This window comes from Puntigrus tetrazona, chromosome 23 (genome assembly GCF_018831695.1).
Source record: "Puntigrus tetrazona isolate hp1 chromosome 23, ASM1883169v1, whole genome shotgun sequence".
Classification (NCBI taxonomy): Eukaryota; Metazoa; Chordata; class Actinopteri; order Cypriniformes; family Cyprinidae; genus Puntigrus; species Puntigrus tetrazona.
In genome coordinates this window covers 7,448,253-7,472,151 of record NC_056721.1, presented here as the reverse complement: position 1 = coordinate 7,472,151, position 23,899 = coordinate 7,448,253, and the positions used below count along the sequence as shown (strand labels likewise).

Here is a 23,899-nt window from a genome sequence, read left to right as displayed (position 1 = left end):
AGTTGCATTCAGGCCTAATTCTTAAAATGTAATGGTAAAATAATTATTGAGTGGCATTTTTGTTTCTGACACTATAGTAATGCAGAATTGTAAATGTTTAATCAAAAGCTTTGTGGCTCCAGACGTTTGCTGTGCTGTTGTACACATTTCATGTCATGCTGGGTAAAGCCCATCATTGCTTGTGCAAAGCTTCTGCTTTGATTGAACATAATCAAAAACCAAATTTCTTATGTACCAGTCCCTGCCAGTGGTTCAGATAATACCCAGCAGGCCCTGAGAGGATTACTATGCATGGAAAAGGACAAGAGAACGGAGAGACAACAAACAACTCAATTAAAACTGTGTGGGTAAAAATCAAACAAGCATGAAAAACAAACTCTTCTGTTTTCAAATATCAATCAGCATTGTTGAGAATTCTGCACGAAACCATTTTGGGTAATAATATGACAAATTCAGAGTTCAACAGAAACCATAAACTGCATGTTATTCAGAGGTTTTGAAATGGGTGAAATTAACCTAATTAAACTAAATCAAATCAATTGCTTGTCAGCAACAGCTCGGTTATGCAAATTAAAGTTCAAAATTCTTTTCAAATTAATTGCACATTTTAACTTGGTATTATTAAATCAACTTGCTATAGTAATACATGAAAAATTAAATTAAATATTGAATGAGAGATAATAATATTTCTACTTCAACCAGTCTCAACGAATATATATATATATATATATATATATATATATATATATATATATATATATATATATATATATATATATATATATATATATAAAATAAAGATAAAGTGGGGATGACGTAAAAAGGAAAAACTTGGTCTCTCATAATTTCTTGTAAATTATTAGGGATATAAATCCTCCATAAGCCAGATAAACTATTATATACTGTACAGTTAATAAAGCATGAGATAGGACATTTTACTACCATTCAGAAGTTCAAGGTTAGAAGGATTATTTCATGTTTTTGAAAATCTTTTATGCTCATAAGGCTGCATTTATTTGATCAAAAATACAGTGAAAACTTCACTATATACTATATATATATTACTATATATTTCCACACCCTTTTTTTCCTCCACACTTTTGTTTCCAAACTCCAACACTGAGTGCTGCGTGACAGCTTAATTCACTTTATGCTAATATATAATATGTTACATTTCGGTGTAGTGTTTTATGATCTATTTAATTATTGAGTGTTGTTAACATTTTATTGCTACAAAATATTCACACGAATCAGGGATTGCTAACAGGGTTGCCATAAGTACATAAAATAAATGTAATTTGGTTTGAAAAACCATCAGCAGAGTCAACAAAACTTTTTCAGGGTTCTCATTTGTTTCCTCGTAATGGAAAGCGAGAATTGCTCCTGCAGATACATTCACATTAACTGAGTTTAGATTCCGTAACAATTACCCAGAGACTGAACACAAGCCGTCAACCGGTGGCATCTTTATTACAGACACGACATATCCAGTGGCTTCAAAAACAAACAGCCTGGAAAGGGAAGTGAATTGAATTAGCCCCTGCCTGTACATAATTAATGATTTACACATCCAAACAGAACAAGTGCATGACTGCACAGATTTTCAGGTCTCTCATTTGGCAAGGAGCTGCTGGGAACCACAACTTCATGTCTGCCAAGCGCATTTGTGTCCGACTGCTTCTGCGTGCTTTGCCAAACGCGCTACATTATCAACTCACACACCTGTACGTAAGTGTTTATGCACAGTGAGTCCTGTCTGTGCGCATGCTGGAGGCTGAAACAAAGTCTGATGCAACAGAGCACAAAAGCGCAGCGTTTTGAATTCAGGCAGGGCATACAGAGAAATAATCAATTGGGAAAACTATAACCATTTCATAAGAATAGCTCGTATTAAAACAAAAAACTGCTGAACATGTACTAACCTTAAAGACATGCAAGATATAGATGAGTTTTTTCTCCATCGGAACATTTTGGTTGAAATTTATCTTGATAAAAAACAGCTGATCACAATAATCCACAAGTAATCCACACGATTCCACTTCAACAATTAACATCTTGTGAAGTGAAAATCTGTGTGTTTGTAAGAAACAAATTCACAAAGTAATAGTGCATAATAATACTGCTTTCTCCAGTGAAATAAATAAAAACTGTGGATTTGTGAATTTTTGACGTTAACTGATGGGTTTGGTTCAGGGTGGATTGCTTGTAGACTGTTTTTATCAGCTGTTTAAACATTAATTCTGACGGCACCCATTCCTTGCAGAGAGCTTGGGACACAGTGAGGGTCTGCAGGCACACTGGAATGAAACATTCCACATTGCGTATAGTCATAAAGTGTAAAACAGATTTCTTTTTCCAGTGGTGCATCAGCTCAGCGCTGGACCCATTTGGGTGCAGATAACAATAAAGTGGATGACGGGTTGTAAATTAAAGCACTTGTAATTGCACAGCTATTCCCTTCTGAATTTATTTTTTTTTTACTTTATGAAATTGGTATTTGGATTAGTTGAGGTTGTTGTGGTTTGACAGTCACTTTACACAACCTCTTTTAGTGTTGAGTTCTCTGTAAACACTGGGTCTTATTCTCTAATGCTTAGTGCTTATCTGTCTAGCTGGCTGGCTATTCTCGCAGTCTTGGAAAAACAGAATATATGAGGAATCATCATTTTAAAAGTGATAGTTAAAAAAAACTGTACTGTACAGCACTGTACAGTCTTAACAAGAGTAAAAACACAGTTTTGAAGCATTTTCACTTATTGAGTTAAATATATTCTGAAACACTGTATAACTTAAATCATATATTTGAAAAAGAACTCACAATTGGAGAATGCTTTCAAATGCCTACAAGTTACTGTTGTTAATATGGCACCTGGTGCAAATTTGATTAATTATTTAACAAACCCAACTTTTTGCTGACTTTGCCAGGTGGTGAGCCATTTTAAAATAACTGAAACCCTCCTACAGCAGGCTGTCCATATGAAGGACAATAGCAGAATAGCAAAAAGAAGCTGGTCATTTCTAATCTGTGATTTCTGGAATAAGGTAATTTTGCAAGTTCCCTTACTCATGCAAGTCATGCAAAAAGGGGCGGTTGACCATAAAAGACAATTGCATGAGAGGACAAGATAGGAGAATCTCAGTGGGGAATCGGTTCAGCTCTGCAGCTGGAATAGCTCGCCAGTTCAGCTCTGAACAGGATCTGCCTCCATTGTTGGGAAAACTTGGACTCACTCTCCCCCTCGTTCATCACCCAATCAGCCAGCGTCTTTAATGCAGGGCAATGCTCCTTGTCGCACAGCAAAATGGGTAAAGGAGTTCCTCGATGCTTAACGTTTTGAAGTCTTGTGCTCAGCTGTTAAACTGTCAACTTTATATTTGAATCTGTGGTAGAAGAAAGTAGTTCTGCACAGAAGAGGGGCAATTAACTGTTATTGTTTGTGTATTTACACACTTGTGCCATCAAAATTTCTATGAAGGCAAGATCACACTCGTAGAACTGAGATAACGTAGGCTGCTAACGCTGTTATTACCTTCAGCACTTGGCCTACACAGTCGTGCTGTTATACCGCCTTATATCATGTTTACAAGTGTGATATGTCATGTGTGTTTGTATATATTAATCTTCATCTTATTCTTCTCAATACAGTACATAACTAAACAGGAAGGCCAAACATATCACATTCCTAGTTACGCAACTAGTCCTTTCATTCCCATCTGTTAAGAGTCATGCTGTTGTCATCTCCCTTTATGTGATGCACCACTTCTCCACAATTTGTTCTGTCTGTTTAGTTTTTCTTAGAAGATGACTCAGTCACTTGCCTTTTTTGGCTAAATGACTTTCCAATGCTTGGTCATTAAGTGAAATTGTTTCCACCAGGGTGAACATTACTGTTAAAAACCTTCAGAGTCATTATGGATTCTTCTAAATGTTCAACATCAAGCAACCGGCTTCATTTCTGATGATCCGTGGAATACAGCCGAAGCCACAGAACTAAATGTGCGTGTGCCTTCCAACACTGGGATCTCAAAGGATATTGTTTTATTCAAGAGATATGATTGAAATATTTAGGCTGAATACTGTGTGTTTGATCTGAGATAGTATTATGTGCCACAAGCAATTCCGGCGTTCCTTTTCAGCGATGCGGTTTTGATCACAGCTAATGAATTGTTGTGCATAGGAGCTCACGATTCACATGCAACAATGCAATTACTCATAGAAGCCTTTTATTTTTTGCAAGACACTAAGAAGCAATTGAGCAAAACTAATAATGCCAATTGTATTGACCGTCCACCTTGTAATGAAAGTCGCTTAGAGAAAGACAGTTAAGATAAAAGCATGTGCGTAATGACAAAGTGACCACAGAAAGAGAACAAAGTCTCTTTATGTTTTAATTAAGAGGTTGGAAATCTTTGTCAACCTGTGTCTCTAATTAAGACAAAGACAATGAGGTGAATGTAGACATAGAATAAAAGGTTTAATTAAATTTGATTTCATTTATACAGCACTTTGTTTGCTCAAAGACTATCATAAGGTGTCGTGAAGCATGCAGAACTATTTTTATACACTATGAAAATATTAATTATACCTAGACCTTTTAGTCTATAATGTAAGAAGGAACCAATGGTCAGTCGAAGGATTTCCTATTCAGTGATCAATTACTAAGGTAACCCGTGCGTTGTAGTAATGCAAGGTCCTGCTTGTTGTTTATAGATTTTCAAGTACAGCACTGCTATACACAAGAGGGCCAGGCATACGTGCATGAATGTGTTTTTCAGCATTTTGAAAATAAAGGACCTGGCCTCAGTGCCCGCAAGGTGTTTAGGCCTTATAGCATCACTGAAGCAGTAAAGTCCAGGGCAGAAATCATACAAGAAGGTGATATCAGCTGCTGTGAACTCTGATTCAACAGCTTACCCGGCACTAAAGTGAGAAATTACTCACTCAGGTATGGACATTCACATTCTAAAGCATGGACATTCATGCTCTAAATCTGTATAAGTTCAAAGAATGTATTTAACTTTTATTTTCCATTCAGTTATATAGTAAATATGGACTACACTTCAAAATTTAAGGGGCAGTGATATATTTATTTATTTATTTATTTAATTTAAGGATGAATTTTAGCATACTTTTTTACATTTTTCATCCCAGGTCAAATTTTTTTTAATGGTTTTTCATCTGTATTTCTGTATTTTAAATGATGCAAGCATTTTTATTTATTTATTTTTATTTATTTATTTATTTTTTGATTGAACTATCCTTTTAAGGCCCCCTGCTCTGTCCAGTGCAAACACATTATTAATCTGGAATCAACTAAGTGAACAACCTGATGTTCTGAATATTCAGACTAATTCAGCTGACAGAAATTCACTGATGTGGTGCCACTGATGGCCTCTCAAGTCAGGCTTCAAAAGAATTCCCTGAACTGAATTAATGTAGTTCATATAAAAATGACATATCTATATATGTCATCGCATTGAAATGACATATCTGCATTAAAAAGGCCTTAATAAATGCACCATAATCCTGATGACTGATCATAGATCATGGGATTCTTTTGAAATCTGTGGTGGTTTTATGTTTTAGTTAACTGAGCAGACCACACTGCAGTCAGAGATGTCTCACTACTGTATATATTTCCAGGCACAGAGTAAAAGGCCTTTTCACTTTCCTTTATGCATGCCTGATCATACAGAATACACACATGTATAAATTATAATCATTCAGACTCTGCATATTCTATTATGCCGACTACTGTCTAGTGATTTTGCGAGCCCTGCTAATTTGCTGGTAACAATTGCATTGCATCAGCTTTAATAAGGGTAAGGGGCTAATTGCACAAATCTGCATATAAACCCATATATAATGAGCCAATGAAGTTAGACACCCTGAGTCGCTGGCACACTGACTATGAACCCATGCATGAACAAATAAAAGCACTGATGTCCAGTGTTGGATAGACAAAAGCCATTTCTGAAATAAAGGACTGTAAAATACATTCAACCTGAGATTAGCCCAGACTAAATAAATAAACAAAAACATAATGAGATAAAACGAATCATGCTTTTAGTGGAAAACTGTATGGCTGTTCTTGTGGTGCAACTGCACCTTATACTAAATGGAAGCCAGCCATAACGTGATTTAATTACATTAAAAACATTTTACACAGAAGGCCCAGCATAAAAAATGGAACTCTGATACTTAGGATGAATTTACATCAGTCACAAAAGCATCACTACAGCCAAACAGCATTTACACTGAATTTAGGGCACGCTGGGGCAGTGCTAACACTGTTATGCAGTTTCATATTCATTCCTCCTTGTAATGTACTGTCTTGAGTCCAGTGAGAGAGGATGAATTCATTACAGCTCCTGTATCGATCCGATAGGACCCAGCTGAGCCAACTGGAAGAGAACTCTCTCCAAATGCCCATAAGCACACCTTTACCTCAAAGCTGTTCCAGAGAGTTTAGAGTAGGATGATGGATTGACAGACAGAGAAATGAGCAGACAGGTGGATGTACATACAGATTCATGAAAAGACAGATGAACCAAGGAAAGGATGGACAAACAGACATGCATGGGTAGGAGATAATATTAAGAGATTTACTGATGGATGGATTGATGGATGGATGTGCATGGATAGACAGACAGTTCATGAATAGACAAGCACATGGATCTACAGAGAGATTAAAGGATGGACAGATAGATGGATAGATGTATGTACCTAAATAGACAGATAACGCATGGACAGATAGATGGATGACAAACAGGATGGCAAACCCATGGATGGATGGACATATGGATAGATAAATGAACAGACAGATGTATGGATGGATGGATGGGTGGATCCATTTATGCTTGGGTGTGGATAGACAGATAACTATTGGATGGAGTAGTATGAGATTTATAAATGGATGTAAGGATGGATGGATGGACGGACAGGCAGGATAGCGTATCTGTGGATGGAGATAGACACCCAACCAATGGATGGATGGACATATGGATAGATAAATGAACAGACAGATGGATAGATGGATTGATGTATGCACCTAGATAGACAGATAACCCATTGGTAGGATACTACGTGATTGATGGGTGGATGGATGAATGGATGGTTAACAAGTGATGGTTGATAAATTGATAAATAAAAAAAAGTTAATAAGTGAAGGATGGCTGGACAAGACAACCCACGGAAGGACAGATGGATGGACAGACAGACAGACAGGCGGATGGACGAATGGATAGATGGATGAATGGGTAGATGGGCGAGGGTAGAACAGACGGACAGAAACATGAATGGATGGACCGATAGACAAATGGATGAATGTATGGATGGATGCAATACACATATAGACAACCCAAAAATGACAGAATCTCTGGAACAATGAATGGAAAAATAACTGGACTGATGGGCAGAATTAGCAGACAGGCAAATGGATGAATGACAAAGTAATGAAAGTATGAATGGACAGAAAGATGGTCAATGAAACAAATGGATGGTTTAATGGTAACATCTTCCAACATTTAAATTTATCATCCTTTATACTTAGGCACTCTTGAAATAACCAGCCACCAAGTTACTTCCTCAAACATCTGACACTTCAATTAGTTTTAACTGTAAAAAAAAAACACTAGTCAATGTCATCAGACAACTTAGACACAAACACATGGAAATTGCTCAAGCATTCCAGGCAGGACTACTTTTAAAAAGTGGATTGACTCAGCATTTAGGCCAAAACAAGACAAACTGATTAGAATGATGCATATACGGTTTCATTCTGCCAGAGGGTCGATGCTTCTGATTGGTGAAAGCGCTGGTCTGGCAGGAAAGCTCTTCTCTTAAAGAGGGAAAGAACAGCACGGCAGAAGTAAACCGCTTACATCCACATTCCTTCACACCAACACACGATTGATTCACACGACAGAATGTGCAAGAAAGAGACAAAACAATACATTATGAGAGAGTGAACAGAGAGAGAATGCCACAACCTTCACAGCTGAAATCATCAACGGCACTCATCCAAGCAAAAGCAGTGATACATCAGACGCGTAATCATACACTTTCCCTCAGTGAGGGAGGGACAGTAAACACATTTGTGGCCTCCACGCATGCTGGCAGATGGAGAAGGTGGGTGAGCTGGGCCTGAGTGGGTGACGGCCTAAAGACTCAGCACAGAACAGGAAACCTAGGCTGCCTGATGATTAGTCTCTGGTACATCACTATGCACCATGTGCGGTACAATATCATTATAGGACAACCAGACGCAACCAGATGGACAGTTCAAACCATGTTTGTATATAAAACCAAAATGATGCTGCCTTCTTGAGCAGTACAGAGGGGAAACATAAAGAAGATATTCTTAAGAATGTTGATAAACAAACTATTCAGCTACATAGTTTGTTTACGCTGGAATGACAATTTAATTCAACATTGTCTTGACCATATCTCTACACCTAAACCTAACCTTATGCATGAGAAATCTCTAAAATCAGATTTAATGGTAGATGAATGATATGTACAAGCACCAAACACTGACTTTAAGCCTCAACTTCACAAAAACTAAAAACCTAGGAACTTGTCAAAGGTTCTGCTTTGGTAGCCATTGACTTCTATTGTATGTGTATATATATATATATATATATATATATATATATATATATTTTGATTCAAATACAGGGACACCATAGTAGAGCCATTTTAGATCTCTCAAATAACCTCTTGGAACAGTTCTTAAAAGACCTTTTTTTTCTTTTTGTCTCTATAAAGAACATTTTAAAAGTCTGAAAAAAACAGTTTTTAGTTTCCACTAGAAAGAACTGAACATTTCTGTGGCTATTAAAGATTCTTCATTGAACCACAGAAGCCAATAAAGAACCTTTATTTTAGGAGTGTATCTGCTTTAAAATAATCATTCAGCTCATTTGAATTTGTTTTAGATCATTAGACATGACCACATGGAGCCCTAAAAGGCAGACTGGAACCAGATTTATTAAAAGGTGTCTTCGTACAAAAGTGCTGCCTGTTAATGCGCTGACTGGGCAATGAAACAGCAAGGCAGCTGCCTTTGGATTTGGACGCAGCCTAGATGTCTGAAACCAAATGGTATTAAATTGGCTACATATGTGACCTTGACATGAAATCCAAAGGACTATCTGCATTCTGTCTGTTTAGCTTGCAGTGTGTTGGTTAAACATTATAAATATTGGGCTCCTCATATTTAAATGACTTAGAATGGGATAGAAGTATTAACATGTTAAAACCATCGATAATAATTACAAAAAAATTGTTTTTGGCCACTACAGTATACAAACTGCTGGAGATCGTGAAGGGGTGATGCAAAAATGTCTTTGTACTTTCAGAAAGTATATAAAATGGGGTAAACAAGAAAGACCAGAATTGGGAAAGAGAGACAAAGTACAATGATTAGTTACAACACAGATTTTCGACCCACTGTTGCAGTGTTCATTCATACAGTGAAACTCCAGGACCAAAGCACTTACATTTTGAATAATGAAACAGGAATGGAGATAGAAAGGGTTAAGGTGGGGGATGAGGGGGTGGATAGATGAGGTAATTGAGAGAAAGCATGTAAACAAACAGAAAGAGCGAGGATGGAGGGTGAAAATTAATTTCACATCTCTAGGCCCACCGAGCTGTGGATAACGATCAAAGCCTGCTGGGTGAGAAGGTTGTACAATGGGGGTCTCAGCGGCAGTACACTGGGGGTTAAATGTGGTGTTCTGCACTATACCAACCAGCTATGAGGTAAATCACAACACTACACATTTTTATCTAAGACAAAGCAACATTTAAAAAAACAGGCAAATATACAAAACTGTGTAGTTAATGACTGAAATGAAGGAAAGAACTATAATTTTTTATGAAATATAAAACTAAGTATTTGTTGTTGACTGTGACGATAGAAGCTATATATTTAAGTTGACTGTATATATAACATGTATGTATTTATATTATTAATATATATATATATATATATATATATATATATATATATATATATATATATATATATGTACATACTTTTTTCAGAAATATGTACATGCATCTGTTTGTATTTATATATATATATATATATATATATATATATATATATATATATAATTATACATAATACACAATCAATCAAGTAAACAAAAACTAGTTAGCGATAATATATATATATATATATATATATATATATATATATATATATATATATATATATATATATATATATATATATATATATGTATGTATGTATACAGTATACACAACTATTGAAGTGTGCTTTGATCACTGTGACTCTGCCTGTTGGCATTTTCTCTACAGCCTTATGGGTAATGTATTTTTTTTAACCACAAATTCCACTTTTAACATAGCATAGTTATTTTAAAAACAAGCTGAATTAATTCAAACAGGTGGCTTCCATAAAAGCATACACAATCGATTAACAACCTTAGAGCTCACAACTGATCTGTCTTTAATGGATTGTCAGGAAATCAATTTCCATATGGAGTTTGTACTTCAGAAACCTGATTAAAAGTTATGCAGGTTTGGGCAGAATTTTTTTTTAATTTTGAATGTACCGTACCTTTAACACCTCTTAAAGGTACAGTACCTAATTTGTGAAACATTAGTGGCACCCAACAGAACTGCAAAAATGATGATGTTCCAACAAGAGGTTAATGGGACAATAAAAGGAAAGATAAACAAGAAAAGAAAAAGAATGATCACTTTGAGTACTGAACTGTCCACTGCACCAAAAAAACAATTCTGTTTCTGAGCCGAAGGTCATGACCCTGTGGTCTGCTGTCAGAATGCAGAGCTTTTTACTTGTGGCTCTCAAAAAAAGTCATGCAGTGTACTATTACCAAACCTATAACCCACAACTCCTCATTTTATTATGAATAATATTAATACATAACAATACAGTATATAACACAAGTTCCATCCTGTTTTCCATTAATTTATGAGGTTGCATCCTGTTTTGCCCTGTCGGCTTACCTGATGATGACGTACATGACCAAGCAGTTTCCCACCAGCCCCACCACACAGACGATCATGTAGACCACTGCTATAGTGATCTTGACGCCCCTTGGGAAGAAGCTGTCAGTCTCGTTGAAGGCGCTGAAGTTGTTCTGGAACAGGGACTCGTTGTAGAGATGGAAGTGTCTGGGGTCAGCAAAGCCGATGGAATCATTTGGGAACTCCATGACTGCAGCTATTGGAGAAAAAAAATTACATAAACATAAATAGCTGTCCATGCTGTCTATATCTCACATCCACGACTAACATGTTGTTCCATTTCTGAATTCTGAAAATCCTTTGTCACAATTTGAGGTATTTAAAGTAAGGTTACGCTTGTAAGGTGCTCTTGTTATTTATGAATTCATGCATTTAAAAATAATGAAAAACGTGTACTTATTGGAGGGTTAGGATTCATTTTTAGGGTTAGTTGCATGTAATTATGCTTGATGTACTGTTATTACTATAGTATGTACATAAGACAAGGACGCTGTATGTTTACAAAAAATAATAATCTCTTTTTTTGTAGGATGTTTTGGATAAAATCATCTTCTAAATGTAAATGTGCAGGAAAGTAATGCTGTTTAAAATATTATTTAAAAGAGTTTGTTCACCAATTTAAAGTCAGTCCGGTGTAACCAACATGCAGGCAGCCATTTTGTTGTCATGTGACATGACAACAAACCACTCTCAACTTTTAAGATGTTTTGAAATCTAGATATTAATAACAACCATAAATACATAAACTGTAAGGTCAGGTCAAATGAAGTAACTCTTTATATTTATGAATCAATAAAATTATATATATATATATATATATATATATATATATATATATATATATATATATATATATATATATATATATATATATATATATATATATATATATATATATATATATATATATATATATATATATACATATTATATATAATCTGTGTGTATGCACCTTGAAGAATGTTTGGAAAATCCTTTAAAACCATCAGGGACATAAATTTAACATTACCATCAACTTAAAACGTGTGTTTTATATTAAAGATTTTTTACAGCTGTCCCGTTTGTTTTAAAGATGTCCCCTCTGAGAACATTCATCATCTTTGACCTAAATAGATTTCGCTACAGTTGATGAGGTCGATGTGATACGCGAGGCGCATGGTCAACCATCTACTGTACTGTCAACAGTTTGCGCATGAAATACATCACACAGTTTGGCCATACAGAAAACAAACCAGACGTGCAAAAATTCCCGGTAACGTTCACAGCGGACCAAACAAAAGTACACAATCATTGAAATCACATCGCGCGAGGAGGACTGAGATAGAGCAGCACATACCCGTGTGATCGCTTAAGCGTCCGACTCCTGCAAGCACGCGAGGAATTCTTGTTTCCGCTATTCTTTCTGTTTTAAGCAGTCTCGGAGCTCTGTTTCCAACAGCACGCAGATATTCACATCACTGTGTATCTCAAGCAAAGGAGAAACATGTTTTATGTTTTTTTTTCCTCTCTCTAAACGAGCGCAGTGGGAGGGGGAGGTGCGCTAAAGCACTTGCTTGTTGTTGCGAATCTTCAGCAGCGACTTACATCTCCACTAGGTATCTTTCAGTCTCTCTCTCTCTCTCTCTCTCTCTCTCTCTCTCTCTCTCTCTCTCTCTCTCTCTCTCTCTCCCTCTCTCTCTCTCCCTCTCTCTCTCTTCCTGGCACGCTGATTACGCAGCGGTGGCGCGCGCATGCAGGTGTCAGCGGCGCGCGCGCGTCTGAACAGGTGTCTTATGCTGGAGATTTCAATGTAACGTAATATTATAAATATTTTTTTTTTTTTTTTAAATATTGTCATTTGTATAAACAACTAGTATTTTTACAGTAAACGAGAGTGAACATACACATATTTTAGAAAAAGAAGAAAAACACGTAACCCTGACAAAAAAATAAACATGACCCAGTAAATATACTCGTAGAACATTTTCTCACCTGTTTACTTGAAAACTAAACTAAATATAACATTCTTAAAACTAATATTTTCTTCTTATTCTTTTTTCTTATTAAGGCTTACCAGTTTTATCTTGTACAGCATTAACTGACAGCATCTATCTATCTATCTATCTATCTATCTATCTATCTATCTATCTATCTATCTATCTATCTATCTATCTATCTATCTATCTATCTATCGAAGTCTTGGGCTCAACCGTTAAAGGGCTGTCAACTTATATTTGAATCTGTGGTGAAAGGAAGTAGTTCTGCACAGAAGAGGGCTTTAAGGACAATTTATATTATATAAATATACAAATTATATGACATAATTTTTTATGTATTTACACACTTTTGCCATCAGACTTTTCAATGAAGACTCGTACAATTGAGATATGACTGATCTATCTATGTCTATATAATTTAGTAATTTATTTATATATTTGTAGTAATTTGCTGTATGGTCTTGTCATTTTTTAGTATTATTTTTTGCTAACATATATATATATATATATATATATATATATATATATATATATATATATATATATATATATATATATATATATATATATTCTATGTTCTATAAAATAATAATAATAATAGCTGTTACTATATTACTAAAAGTAAAATAAATATAACTAAATAAATGTAACTTCATACTTTTTGCAGTAATATAATGTAAGGTGTTTTACCCTTATCTTCCATTGTATCTCCTGTTTGCTTATCAGTATATTTCACAGTAACATTTCACAGTTTTTAATGAGCACAACCACAGGCACCATGCGGTTCTGGAAACCCTCTGGAAAGCACAGCTACCAATTTTATTAACTATAAATTTATCTTAAAATACAGGGCAGGGCCATTAAAAATTCTATACTAAAAATAAAAGGAACATGAAATGCTGAAAGGCTCAAGATAAATGGTGATCAATTTCACCACCTAAAGTATACGCTTTCATTTGAATGCAAACACAATTGAACCTAAAATCCCGATGCTGACAAATAATGTCAACTCCTTTAACGTGCCACGCACTTGAAATATGATTTGCCTCTCTGATCTCAGCTTTCGTAATAATTGCAACAGATTTCATGTATAAGTCATTAATGCTGTCTGAATTATTTGCAGGATGCGGCCGATTTTGTATGCAGATTGTTTCATCAGCCGTGCAACGGAATTGAGAAGCGCACAAATGCTTTCTCAGCTGAATGTCAGTGATGTTGCATGTGCTGCCCTTAAATGTTTCAGCAACTCGTGAGCATAAATGGGAGTGTTGGCTACAGGGGGAGCTCATGTTCAGGTATCAACGGACCGGTGATAAATCACAGCGTTGTTACTTTGACAACATGTCACACTCATCAGTCACATAAGCCTTGGCTGATTCTTGTTTTTAATGCCTGAAAGAAAAATGTGTTGGAGGCTAAGAGTACTTGGTGCATTAATGTGGTCTCATTAACATTTTGCTCCATGAATTTTATGCTCTCCTAAGCAGTTTCTTGCACTCTGGGCCTAGTTGAGTTAAAGAAATATGCAAAGTGCTATATATTAATAGAAGGCAATGTCTAAGCAATGAAATGTTACAATTTGACGTGCTTTATTCCTGCACTGCCGGTGGAAACCTGTTTACTGCAGAACTGTCACGATGGTCACTGTCCTTGGTACTGAAACCTACAAAACAAATACGACAAGCAGTTGCTCATAAACTACTTAGCAAAAAACTAAAGATAGAGACCATATACGGTGAAGGGGAGACCAGGGGCAAGCCGTCAACTAAACAGTCAGCTTACGTGCTGCTAAATATTTAGCTTTTAGTAAAGGTCTTGTAAAGGAGCAATTCACACAAAAGTTTTAAAACATAAAAATACTCAAAATGTGAGATGCATGTGAGTTTGTTTCTTCATTAGAGCACATTTTAAGTTCACCCAGCTTCAAAGAGCGCGTTAACATCGCAAGCTGACAAAACATAAAAAGTCATGTTTCCTAACGAACAGAATATTTTTTGTTTAATGAACACAAATAGGCCAATACTAATTTATCAGATGCTACCTAAATAGTCAAATTACTTTTTTGCTTGATTTAAACAGTTTTGAGTCCAATGCACAACAATGTAGCATTACGTAATATTACAGTCAGTTACTAGCCGAACAAGCATGCAAATGCTGCTGGGTGAATCTATGTTACGTCCTTAAACAGAATAGCATGGTTACAGGTGGGAGAGATGTGAAAGCGGCAACAGCATCTTCGACCACAGAAGGGTTTTGGTCCACAGGATCAGTATCCTGGGAGAATATTAGATCAGAGGAGGGTATTATTGTTATTGTTTTGTAAATAAACTGAATACGTGTAAAATATATATAGTTTAAAAAAAAGAATTAGACATAGTAGGGTATTCTGATAGTTAGATATCCACAAAAATCACTCATTGTTTCGAAATTGACCAAGCATTTCTTGTGACGTCGTTTAAAATACATAAAACGGCCATTAAAAACAATGTTAACCATTAAAAGTCACTGTATGTGAATGATCTTCCCAAATATCTGGTGTTCTGCAGGGGAAAGGAAGTCGTGATGGTTATGTTCCATCTGATTCCTTTTTACAACATTAAAATGACAATGTAGTTTTAAACATAACTTTACATTGTACGTCTTACTTATATATAAGTTCAATTAATGTTATTGGGCTTTACTGTAATGTTTCAGTTGTGTATGTTGTGTGAAATGTCCATATTGATATTATTATGTTTTACTGCTATATGTTAAATCCAATATACCTGTCTACCTGTGTGTGTTTGCATTCCCCAGGTGCTCTGTGACCTAGTTTCTGTCTTCCGTGATCGTGTCATTATGTTCAGGTGTGTGTCTTTAATTATCGTCATTATCTCCCTTTATAAGTTCAGTTATTGTCGTCCGTTATTAATGTTGATTTGTGTGTGTGTGCACTACCCTGCCTGTCGGATTACCTGTTGTGGATTTATTACATACTTTATTTGAGAGCACAATTCACATTTCATTAGCGGAAGTCCAAACAGCAGATAAAAACACCACCAGTAATGAGTCAATGCCTCGAAGTCAAGCTGTCTGTTTGTAAAAAAAAAACAAATTTATTATTAAAATGTTTTAGCTTCAAGTTGTTGTTTCTGGCCAAAATAAGACTCCGTAATCCATACTAACACTTCGTCCAGCTAAAAAGTCCATCCTCTCTTGTATTCTCGCATCAATATCCACCAACGCATAATCATTTTCGCTTGTAATCTAAGCATATCTCTCTCCCGATTCAGACTAGACAATATTATAAGTAAAGTGAAAACCTGCCTTGATATATTTGTTTCTTACAAACACACAGCTTTTCACTTCACAAGATGTTAACTGATGGACTGGAGTGATGTGGGTTATTGCGATTTTTTTATCAGCCGTTTGGACTCTCATTCTGACGGCACCCATTTACTGCATCGTTGGTGAACTCATCTACATCTTGGATGGTCTAAGGTCTAAGCAAGTGTAAAACAAAGGTAAATTAACACTTAGCTGTATAATAAAGATTGATTTGAACAAAAATGCCAAACAACGTTTTTTGTTTTTGTTATTGCGACAGCCCAGCCTTCTATTATGGCTTGTATAAATCAATTAAACCATATTCCTGCTGCAATGTTACATGTATTATTTGAATCTCAGCTGATTAAACTTGTTAGATGTGAAATATCCTGCTGTGCTTTTACAAGCCAGGAAATTAGCAGCATGTTCTGCTTGGATTCATTTGATCACTCGTACCGTCTTATATGTAGCAAATGTGTTTGCATTATAAATGTCACTCTGAATGATAATGTGAAAATGTTGCACCACACAAATGCTAATAAAATCCATCCTTCATGGTGTTGTAAAACCTGGCAGGATCAGACCAGAGCTGATGTAATCTCTGATGTCATGTACTATTATATATCTGTTATCCTCTCTCTTGTGTACACTGAGGCAACAGGCCCACATTTGAATCACTAAATGCGATAATGGTTCACTTAATAGGTTTCAGATAAGCGACATGTACATTTACACACACCTTTTACGACCTACCAATCAATAAATTAATTTATTCATCTATTCTTTAGAACGAGGCTTTTTATTATACAGCAGCCATGCAGATTCACTCATACAGTACAGCTTTAATACTTTTGCATTTTCCTATTTCACATTAGTTATATTATATATTGTATTTTCAGATATGTAGACATCTGTTCAAATCTGGTCAGTTTTTTTTGGTTTGATTTTGAAAGAAGTTTTTTATATTGACCAATGCTAAATTTATTTGCACAAAAATATAATACATTTTTAAACATCACTGCCATATAAAAAATGTTTTTTTTTTATTATTATTTGAATGTATATTAAAACATTTATTTCTGTAATTTAAAGCTGAATTTTTACTATCATTACTCCAGTCTTCAGTGTCATGTGATCTTTCAGAAATAATTTTAATATGCTGATTTGCTGCTTCAAAAGAACAGCAATTATTTAAAACGCAAATATTTTGTAACATTATAATTATCTTTGCTGTCAGCTTAATGCATCCTTGCTTTTAATATGATAATAAAATTAGACATCATGATACCATAAGACATTTCCAAAAAAGTGAAATAATCCTGTTAGTTTATGCTTGAGGAGTAAGTGTAACTTCTGACATTGGGTTTTGAGGGAATCTGAAATCTCTGAAAAGGAGAAAGAATTACGGGCAGTGCAAGGTAAAGAGAAGGTGATGGAGCATTGAGGAGCAGAAATGAGAGGTAGAGAGAGGAAACCTGTGGGGGGAGGATGACTGATAACAATAATGGCTGCTAGTGACATGGTGAGAACAGAAAATGGCCAATAATTGATGACAAGAAACAGCAGCGGTTAAGTGCTATAACATAGTGCTAAAACAGGGTGCAAAGACACTGAAAGATGGAAGAAGGTAAAACAATGAGGGACTGCTGAGAGAGTGATGGAGTATGGGTGTGATGCCTCATTCAAGCGACTCAAAGCTTTCCAAATGATGGAATAAAAAATGTGTAGCAGCATTGTTGGTTATACCGCTACAAATACATGAGCGTGCTTTGAGATATTATTGTCCGGCACGAGTTAAAACAAGGTTGTTGTCAACAGGAAACTGTAGTTGCAGTCCATTAACATAATGTAATGTAATTAACAAGAGTCAATGAGAAAGGAAACACTGTTAAACATGAAATTGTGGAGTGATTTTCTTTAAGAAGAATATGGGATGCAGCTATACCAAAATTCTGTCCAAAACTGTTAATAATGTTGCAATCTAGGCTCATTGGAAATGGGTGCCTCTGCAAACATTTCTCAAAATCGAACATTCTGCGACCAACGAAAACGTACTTGGCATCATATGTCCAGCTTCATATTTGTGAGTTGCTCAGTAGCTCACGCGATACAATGTTGCAGCCCCGGTACGAATCTTTGAAACTACGGTTCCACAAGCTCAGATCCACATGAGGAAGTTAAAATAGCACGGCTGCATCAACAAATACTTTTCCTATATCCTTTGCATTTGTTAACACTATCGAATAGGTTTAACATTGTGTTTTGGTCATTTTCAAGCAATATTTCCAACAATAACTAATGATATATTTGAATTATGAACCACCTCAATACATGCCCAAAGTGTACGGGTAATACAAACAAAGCAATACATTCTTACTGTATACCAATGTATCTAAAATGTGCCAGGGTTCACATATAGAGTCTGTGTTTTAGTGCCACTCAGTGGATGTTTCATTTTGAAGCTGCCGAAAAACATGCTGTAAGGTACGTAATCACCATGCTTCAGAAATGTATTTAGAGGCGCATATTTCGAATGAGCCTAGGTTGCTTTTATTCAATATTATGACCATTACTGATAAATGGTGAGTGTTACAATTGTAATGAAATATAAATGACTAACAACTAAAATCGAGTCTCTTTTGCTCACCAAGACTGTAGGCGTTTATTCAAAAATACAGTAAAACTGTATTTTTTTAGGCTGCCTGACAAAACACTTTACACTGAATGTAGGACAGGACTTATTTGTCCGTTGGGAATTATCTGGATTTTGAAATGGGGTTTCTGCATCACACTTGGAGGTGAGAATCTGAACTATAATAAGAGGTCGTGGTGACATCAAACAAAATGTATTTTAGATTTAGAGGCATTACTTTTTGATGAAAAAAGGCTTTTTGTTCTTCTTTGGAATAGCATGCACCAATAAATTGTTCATAATGACAGCATGAACATGCATTAGTAAAAGTAAAATGGTCTTAGACCATTCTTCCACAAATCCTTGACTGCAACGAAGTTATTTTGAGAGGAACTGAAAGATGTGCTTTGGAATAGAGACGTGGGTGGTTGCATCAGCAATTTCTGGTTATTAGAGGGGATAAAAGGTGGGATGGTGTTGTGAAGGGCCTACAGAGGCAGGACAGGAGTAATTAGTGGTGAAATGATGACTCTGAAATAGAGATGCAGCATTATCTCCTTTAACCATTCATCCTCAAAGACAGAAACTCTTCATCTCAACCTTCAAACCCTCCAGCCTGGCTCACTCTTTTGCCATCTTTTGCATTCCAACAACGCATTTGAAGAAATCTCTTCACAGCAACAACGCAATCTTTTTAGTCTATTCATATCTTTTATCCGATAAGGTTTCAGGATTCGCTTCATGGATGACTACGTAATTAACAAAGCCCTTATATCTCTTTTATCACTTTTATTCAACAAGCACTGAAAGATTATGCAGCTGATAAGAGAATAATTGAAGACTCAGATATGAAAATCATAATGTATGCTTATTTATTTCCCATGGGCAGATGATTGTGCCACTTCAAAATTCCATTCATTCCTCAAGAGTTCTTTAAATGAGTATTGAGGGTGTCAGAGCCATTCTTGACACCTGTCTATCAACGTCATTGTCGTACACGATTTTGTCAGCAGTCTGTCATGTTGTCATTGGCCACTAAGCATGTCTATAAACGTCCTGCAGTATGACCTAACATCTCGTGAGGAAGCATAATGTCCTGTCGGAAAACCCAGGAACATAATATGCGCACATATGACCTATTGATCAAAGCCAAGTGTGTATGACGAACATCATAAAAGAACAAGGAGAATGGAGCTGTGTGACATTGATTGAGGAAGGCGGTAGGAGTGTGTAGACTGTATTTCTTCAGAACAGCACACTGAATTCGGCAGATGAAGTTCAGAGAATGTCAGCATGGGATCAATTTCATTTAAATTCAATTAAACAGACAAAAGAAGTGGAAGCAGTCAGAGACAGAAAGAGATAGGGAGGGACAAATCATTACAAGTATATTCCAACTCTATTTCCTTACAATTTATGTGCTTATTGATTTATATCCTCATTTAAAGTTCAAAACTACTTTCTTTTGACCGTAAATGCTAGCCAAACAATTACGCACTTTAAAACTCCATTAAACCACATTGATTCACATTCATTTGTCACAATTGAATGACAGTCAAATAGTTTAAGCAGTGTAAACAAAAATACTAGTTAATATTAAGTAACTAACATTTTAGATACAATATTGTGCCCCTAAACTAAGCTGAAAATTTATTTGATTAGTATAACTGTAAACTCAACTCAAAATCACGTTGCAAAACCGCATTACCCTGAAAAAAAAAGACATAAAACATTTTAAGGCAGTGGGGTTTTCCAGAATATGATAATAACAGGATATATTCAGAAAACAGCCACAGTTCAAGCTATTTAATAAACAATTAGCTATAATAATTAGTCACCTTTTTTGTCAATACTGTTAATTATTGCTCCAACTATGAACATTTTAAAACACAGCCATAGATAGTCAATGAAGTGGTGTTTCATTCCAAAAATACGAATAAGTAGGTTAAGCGAACAATTCAGTGATCCATTTTCACTTTCCAATTTCACTTTTCTGGATCTGTGTTTTTGAACAAATCATCTGTGCAAACAAATCAATGACCCATATTAAGACACTGGCTGTATCAGAGTATGCATGCAGTAATTTCCTACTAAATATTAGACAAAAAACACTACGTACAAGGAGCAGTATGTCTGAATTCACAGTATTCAGATCAGTAATACACTCCTGAAGAAAAGCTTAAGACCAGGGGAAACTTTCCAAGTATTCTACAGTGGTGGACGTAACTAGGTTGTAACTACTGCTTTAAAATGCCAAAAGAAGAAACAGGACCAAGAGGCAAAAAATAGAAAATAGGTATTAAAACTCAAACAGGCTGTTCATCAGCTGATCAAAAGTTTAAGACCATAGCCTTAAAAAGTTAAAATCTGCACAAAATCATGGCTATTATTTGGCTAATATTGTTCTTCAGGCAGTTACACTGTCACGATTTCCTGATGGCAAAGACAAAAAGTCTTTCTGTCTTTGAGTGTGGCAGGATTGTTGAGCCCCACTCGCAACATGCCACCACTGACAAGTTTGAACTCAGCAAGACAGTTATTTAAATTTTTAAAAGAGTTATGGGACAAAAAAAGTCAAATGGTAAAATCACCTGCTCTGTGGCAGAAAATCCAACAGGCTGTCTGTGAAGACACAGGCTGATCCTCAACCCAAATTAAGGCCCTTACTGATGCTGACTGCAGCCCAATAACCATAAGAAAGCATCTGTGATAGAAAGGTTTCAAGGACAGAAAACGTCTTTAAAGGCCATGTCTCCTCCACGACACAAACTTGAACATGTTGCAGGGGCATCCCTCTCATACTGAAGCCCTGTCTGAACTGTAATGACTGGGTCTTTCAACAGGACAGCACCGTAGTTCACAACAACCGCCTGATGAAGGGCTTTTTCCAGGAGAATAAGGTTGCTCTTTTGGAAGATCCTGTATGTTCCCCCGATTTTTTTTGGTTCTACAACAAAAATATTTTTCACAACTATCTTGCTGAGTTTAAACTTGGCAGTGATGGCATGTTGCGAGTGGTTCTCAACAATCCTGCCACATTCAAAGACATTGTTACTGCCTGAAAAACAATGACATGAAAGCCATATTTTTGTGCAGATTTTAACTGTTTCTTCTTTTGGCATTTTGAAGCAGTACTTACAACCTGGTTATGATCCACCATCATGAAATTTAAAAACTTGTAACGTTTCCCCTGGTCTTAAGATTTTGTTCAGGAGTGTATCTAATGTGACCATGGGAGATGAGTTGTAAATGGCATGATTCAGCAAAACTGATGCTAGTAGGTCAATTGGTTAGACACTTTAGTTCATGAATAGTATTTTAAACTAATTGGTTGAGTGAATGATACAATGTAACTTTCGGAAAAAGTCACTGGAAAATCCCCATCACTCCACACAAAAATCACACACACAAGGAAAGTGAATTTAATACATGTATCTATGCTATTAAATATCTGTATTCTTCGTATTCTGTTTAGTGCTGGTACAAACTGCTTTGTACATAGTCTATAAAATGTGCAGTTAGACATATCAGAGCATGAATAAAATTGAGAGAATTCCTAGATGTCTAACTCTAGGTCAGGCATACATTTCAGCTACGGACAAAATGATAATGCCCAGAGGTGCTATGGACAATGATTCGGAATGTATTCATAATTTAGTGATGCATTCAGCTTGTTTTTAAATGTGGTTCAAATTTCACATCGGTCAGACGGGTTAAGCAGACTCAAGCAAATGTTTCTCTCTTCCATTTCAGCTAATTACAAACACTCCTACGCAAACACACCAACACATGCAGAAACAGACATGCACACACTCTTCTCTTCAAACTAATGACAAACAAGACAAACAAAGCAACTAGCTCGCCAGCGGGTGGCCTTTTGTAAACAAAGCGGGGCTGACTCTAAACTAACGAGTCCCACCTCACCACCAATGCTCAGTTAGCAGCCCTGAGGCTCAATTAGCACTGATCCTGTATTTAGACACACACACACACACACACACACACACATACACATGCACCTCATACTCTACAATTACAATACGCACAAATCATGGGTCCCTTTTGTACCACAGTGTCATACTGCTTTACACAATTGTCCATTCAGGTTCTTCAGAATAATATTTATTAGGCTCTTCTTATGTAATGAATGTGAACACAAATTAGATAGACTGGAAAGCAATAAATAATTAACTCTAATATTCTGTATTATGTTGAATTTTGTTACATAACATTGTCATATGACATCTCTTTTGAAAACTCGTTTTTTTGTAAAAGAACAAACAAACAATGAATCTTTGTATGTGTCATTTAAGGTATGTTTAAGTTAATGTAATAATAATAATAATAATAATAATAATAATAATAATAATATTTATATATTTATATTTTAGTATTTTATATATATTAGTGCTGTCAATATATATTAATCCTATATTAATTGCGATTAATCGTGAAAATATATTATTGAAATTATTTACATGTAATTACTGTACATGTATATATTTTATATAATTTATATTATAGAAAAATATTTATACACATACTTATAATAATACAAATTACATATATATTTAATACTATATTTATATATACTTACTATAGTTACTATATTACACACACACACATAGTACATGCAGAACAGGACTGTCAATTAAAGTGCTACCTGTGTTTTTCTTAAATATATACATGCATGTGTGTATTTATATGCAGTACACACACACACACACATATTATGTAAACAAAAACTTATGGATGTAAATAGTCATGATTAATTGTTAAACAGCACTACATATATATCAAATATAATATATAAATACTGTAATATAAATAATATAAAATATCTAAAATACTATTAATATTATTACATTAACTTTCACTTAAATGCGATATAAGTATATAAGTAAAAGTGAATAACAATAATAATAATTATAATGATAATTTATATATTTTATATAA

At 35.3% G+C, this 23,899-nt stretch overlaps 1 protein-coding gene across 1 annotated transcript in view; it reads right to left on the bottom strand.

Moving 5' to 3' along the window:
• The window catches only part of oprl1 (opiate receptor-like 1), a 28,039-nt gene extending 15,385 nt beyond the window's left edge, over positions 1–12,654 (bottom strand). The window contains exons 1-2 of the mRNA XM_043224105.1: positions 12,366–12,654; positions 11,009–11,225 (exon numbers count right to left, since the gene is read on the bottom strand). Coding sequence (XP_043080040.1) covers positions 11,009–11,217 — 209 coding nt within the window. The 5' untranslated portion in view covers positions 11,218–11,225; positions 12,366–12,654. The remainder of the gene's footprint in view (positions 1–11,008; positions 11,226–12,365) is intronic.
• Between the last annotated feature and the right edge of the window lie 11,245 nt (positions 12,655–23,899).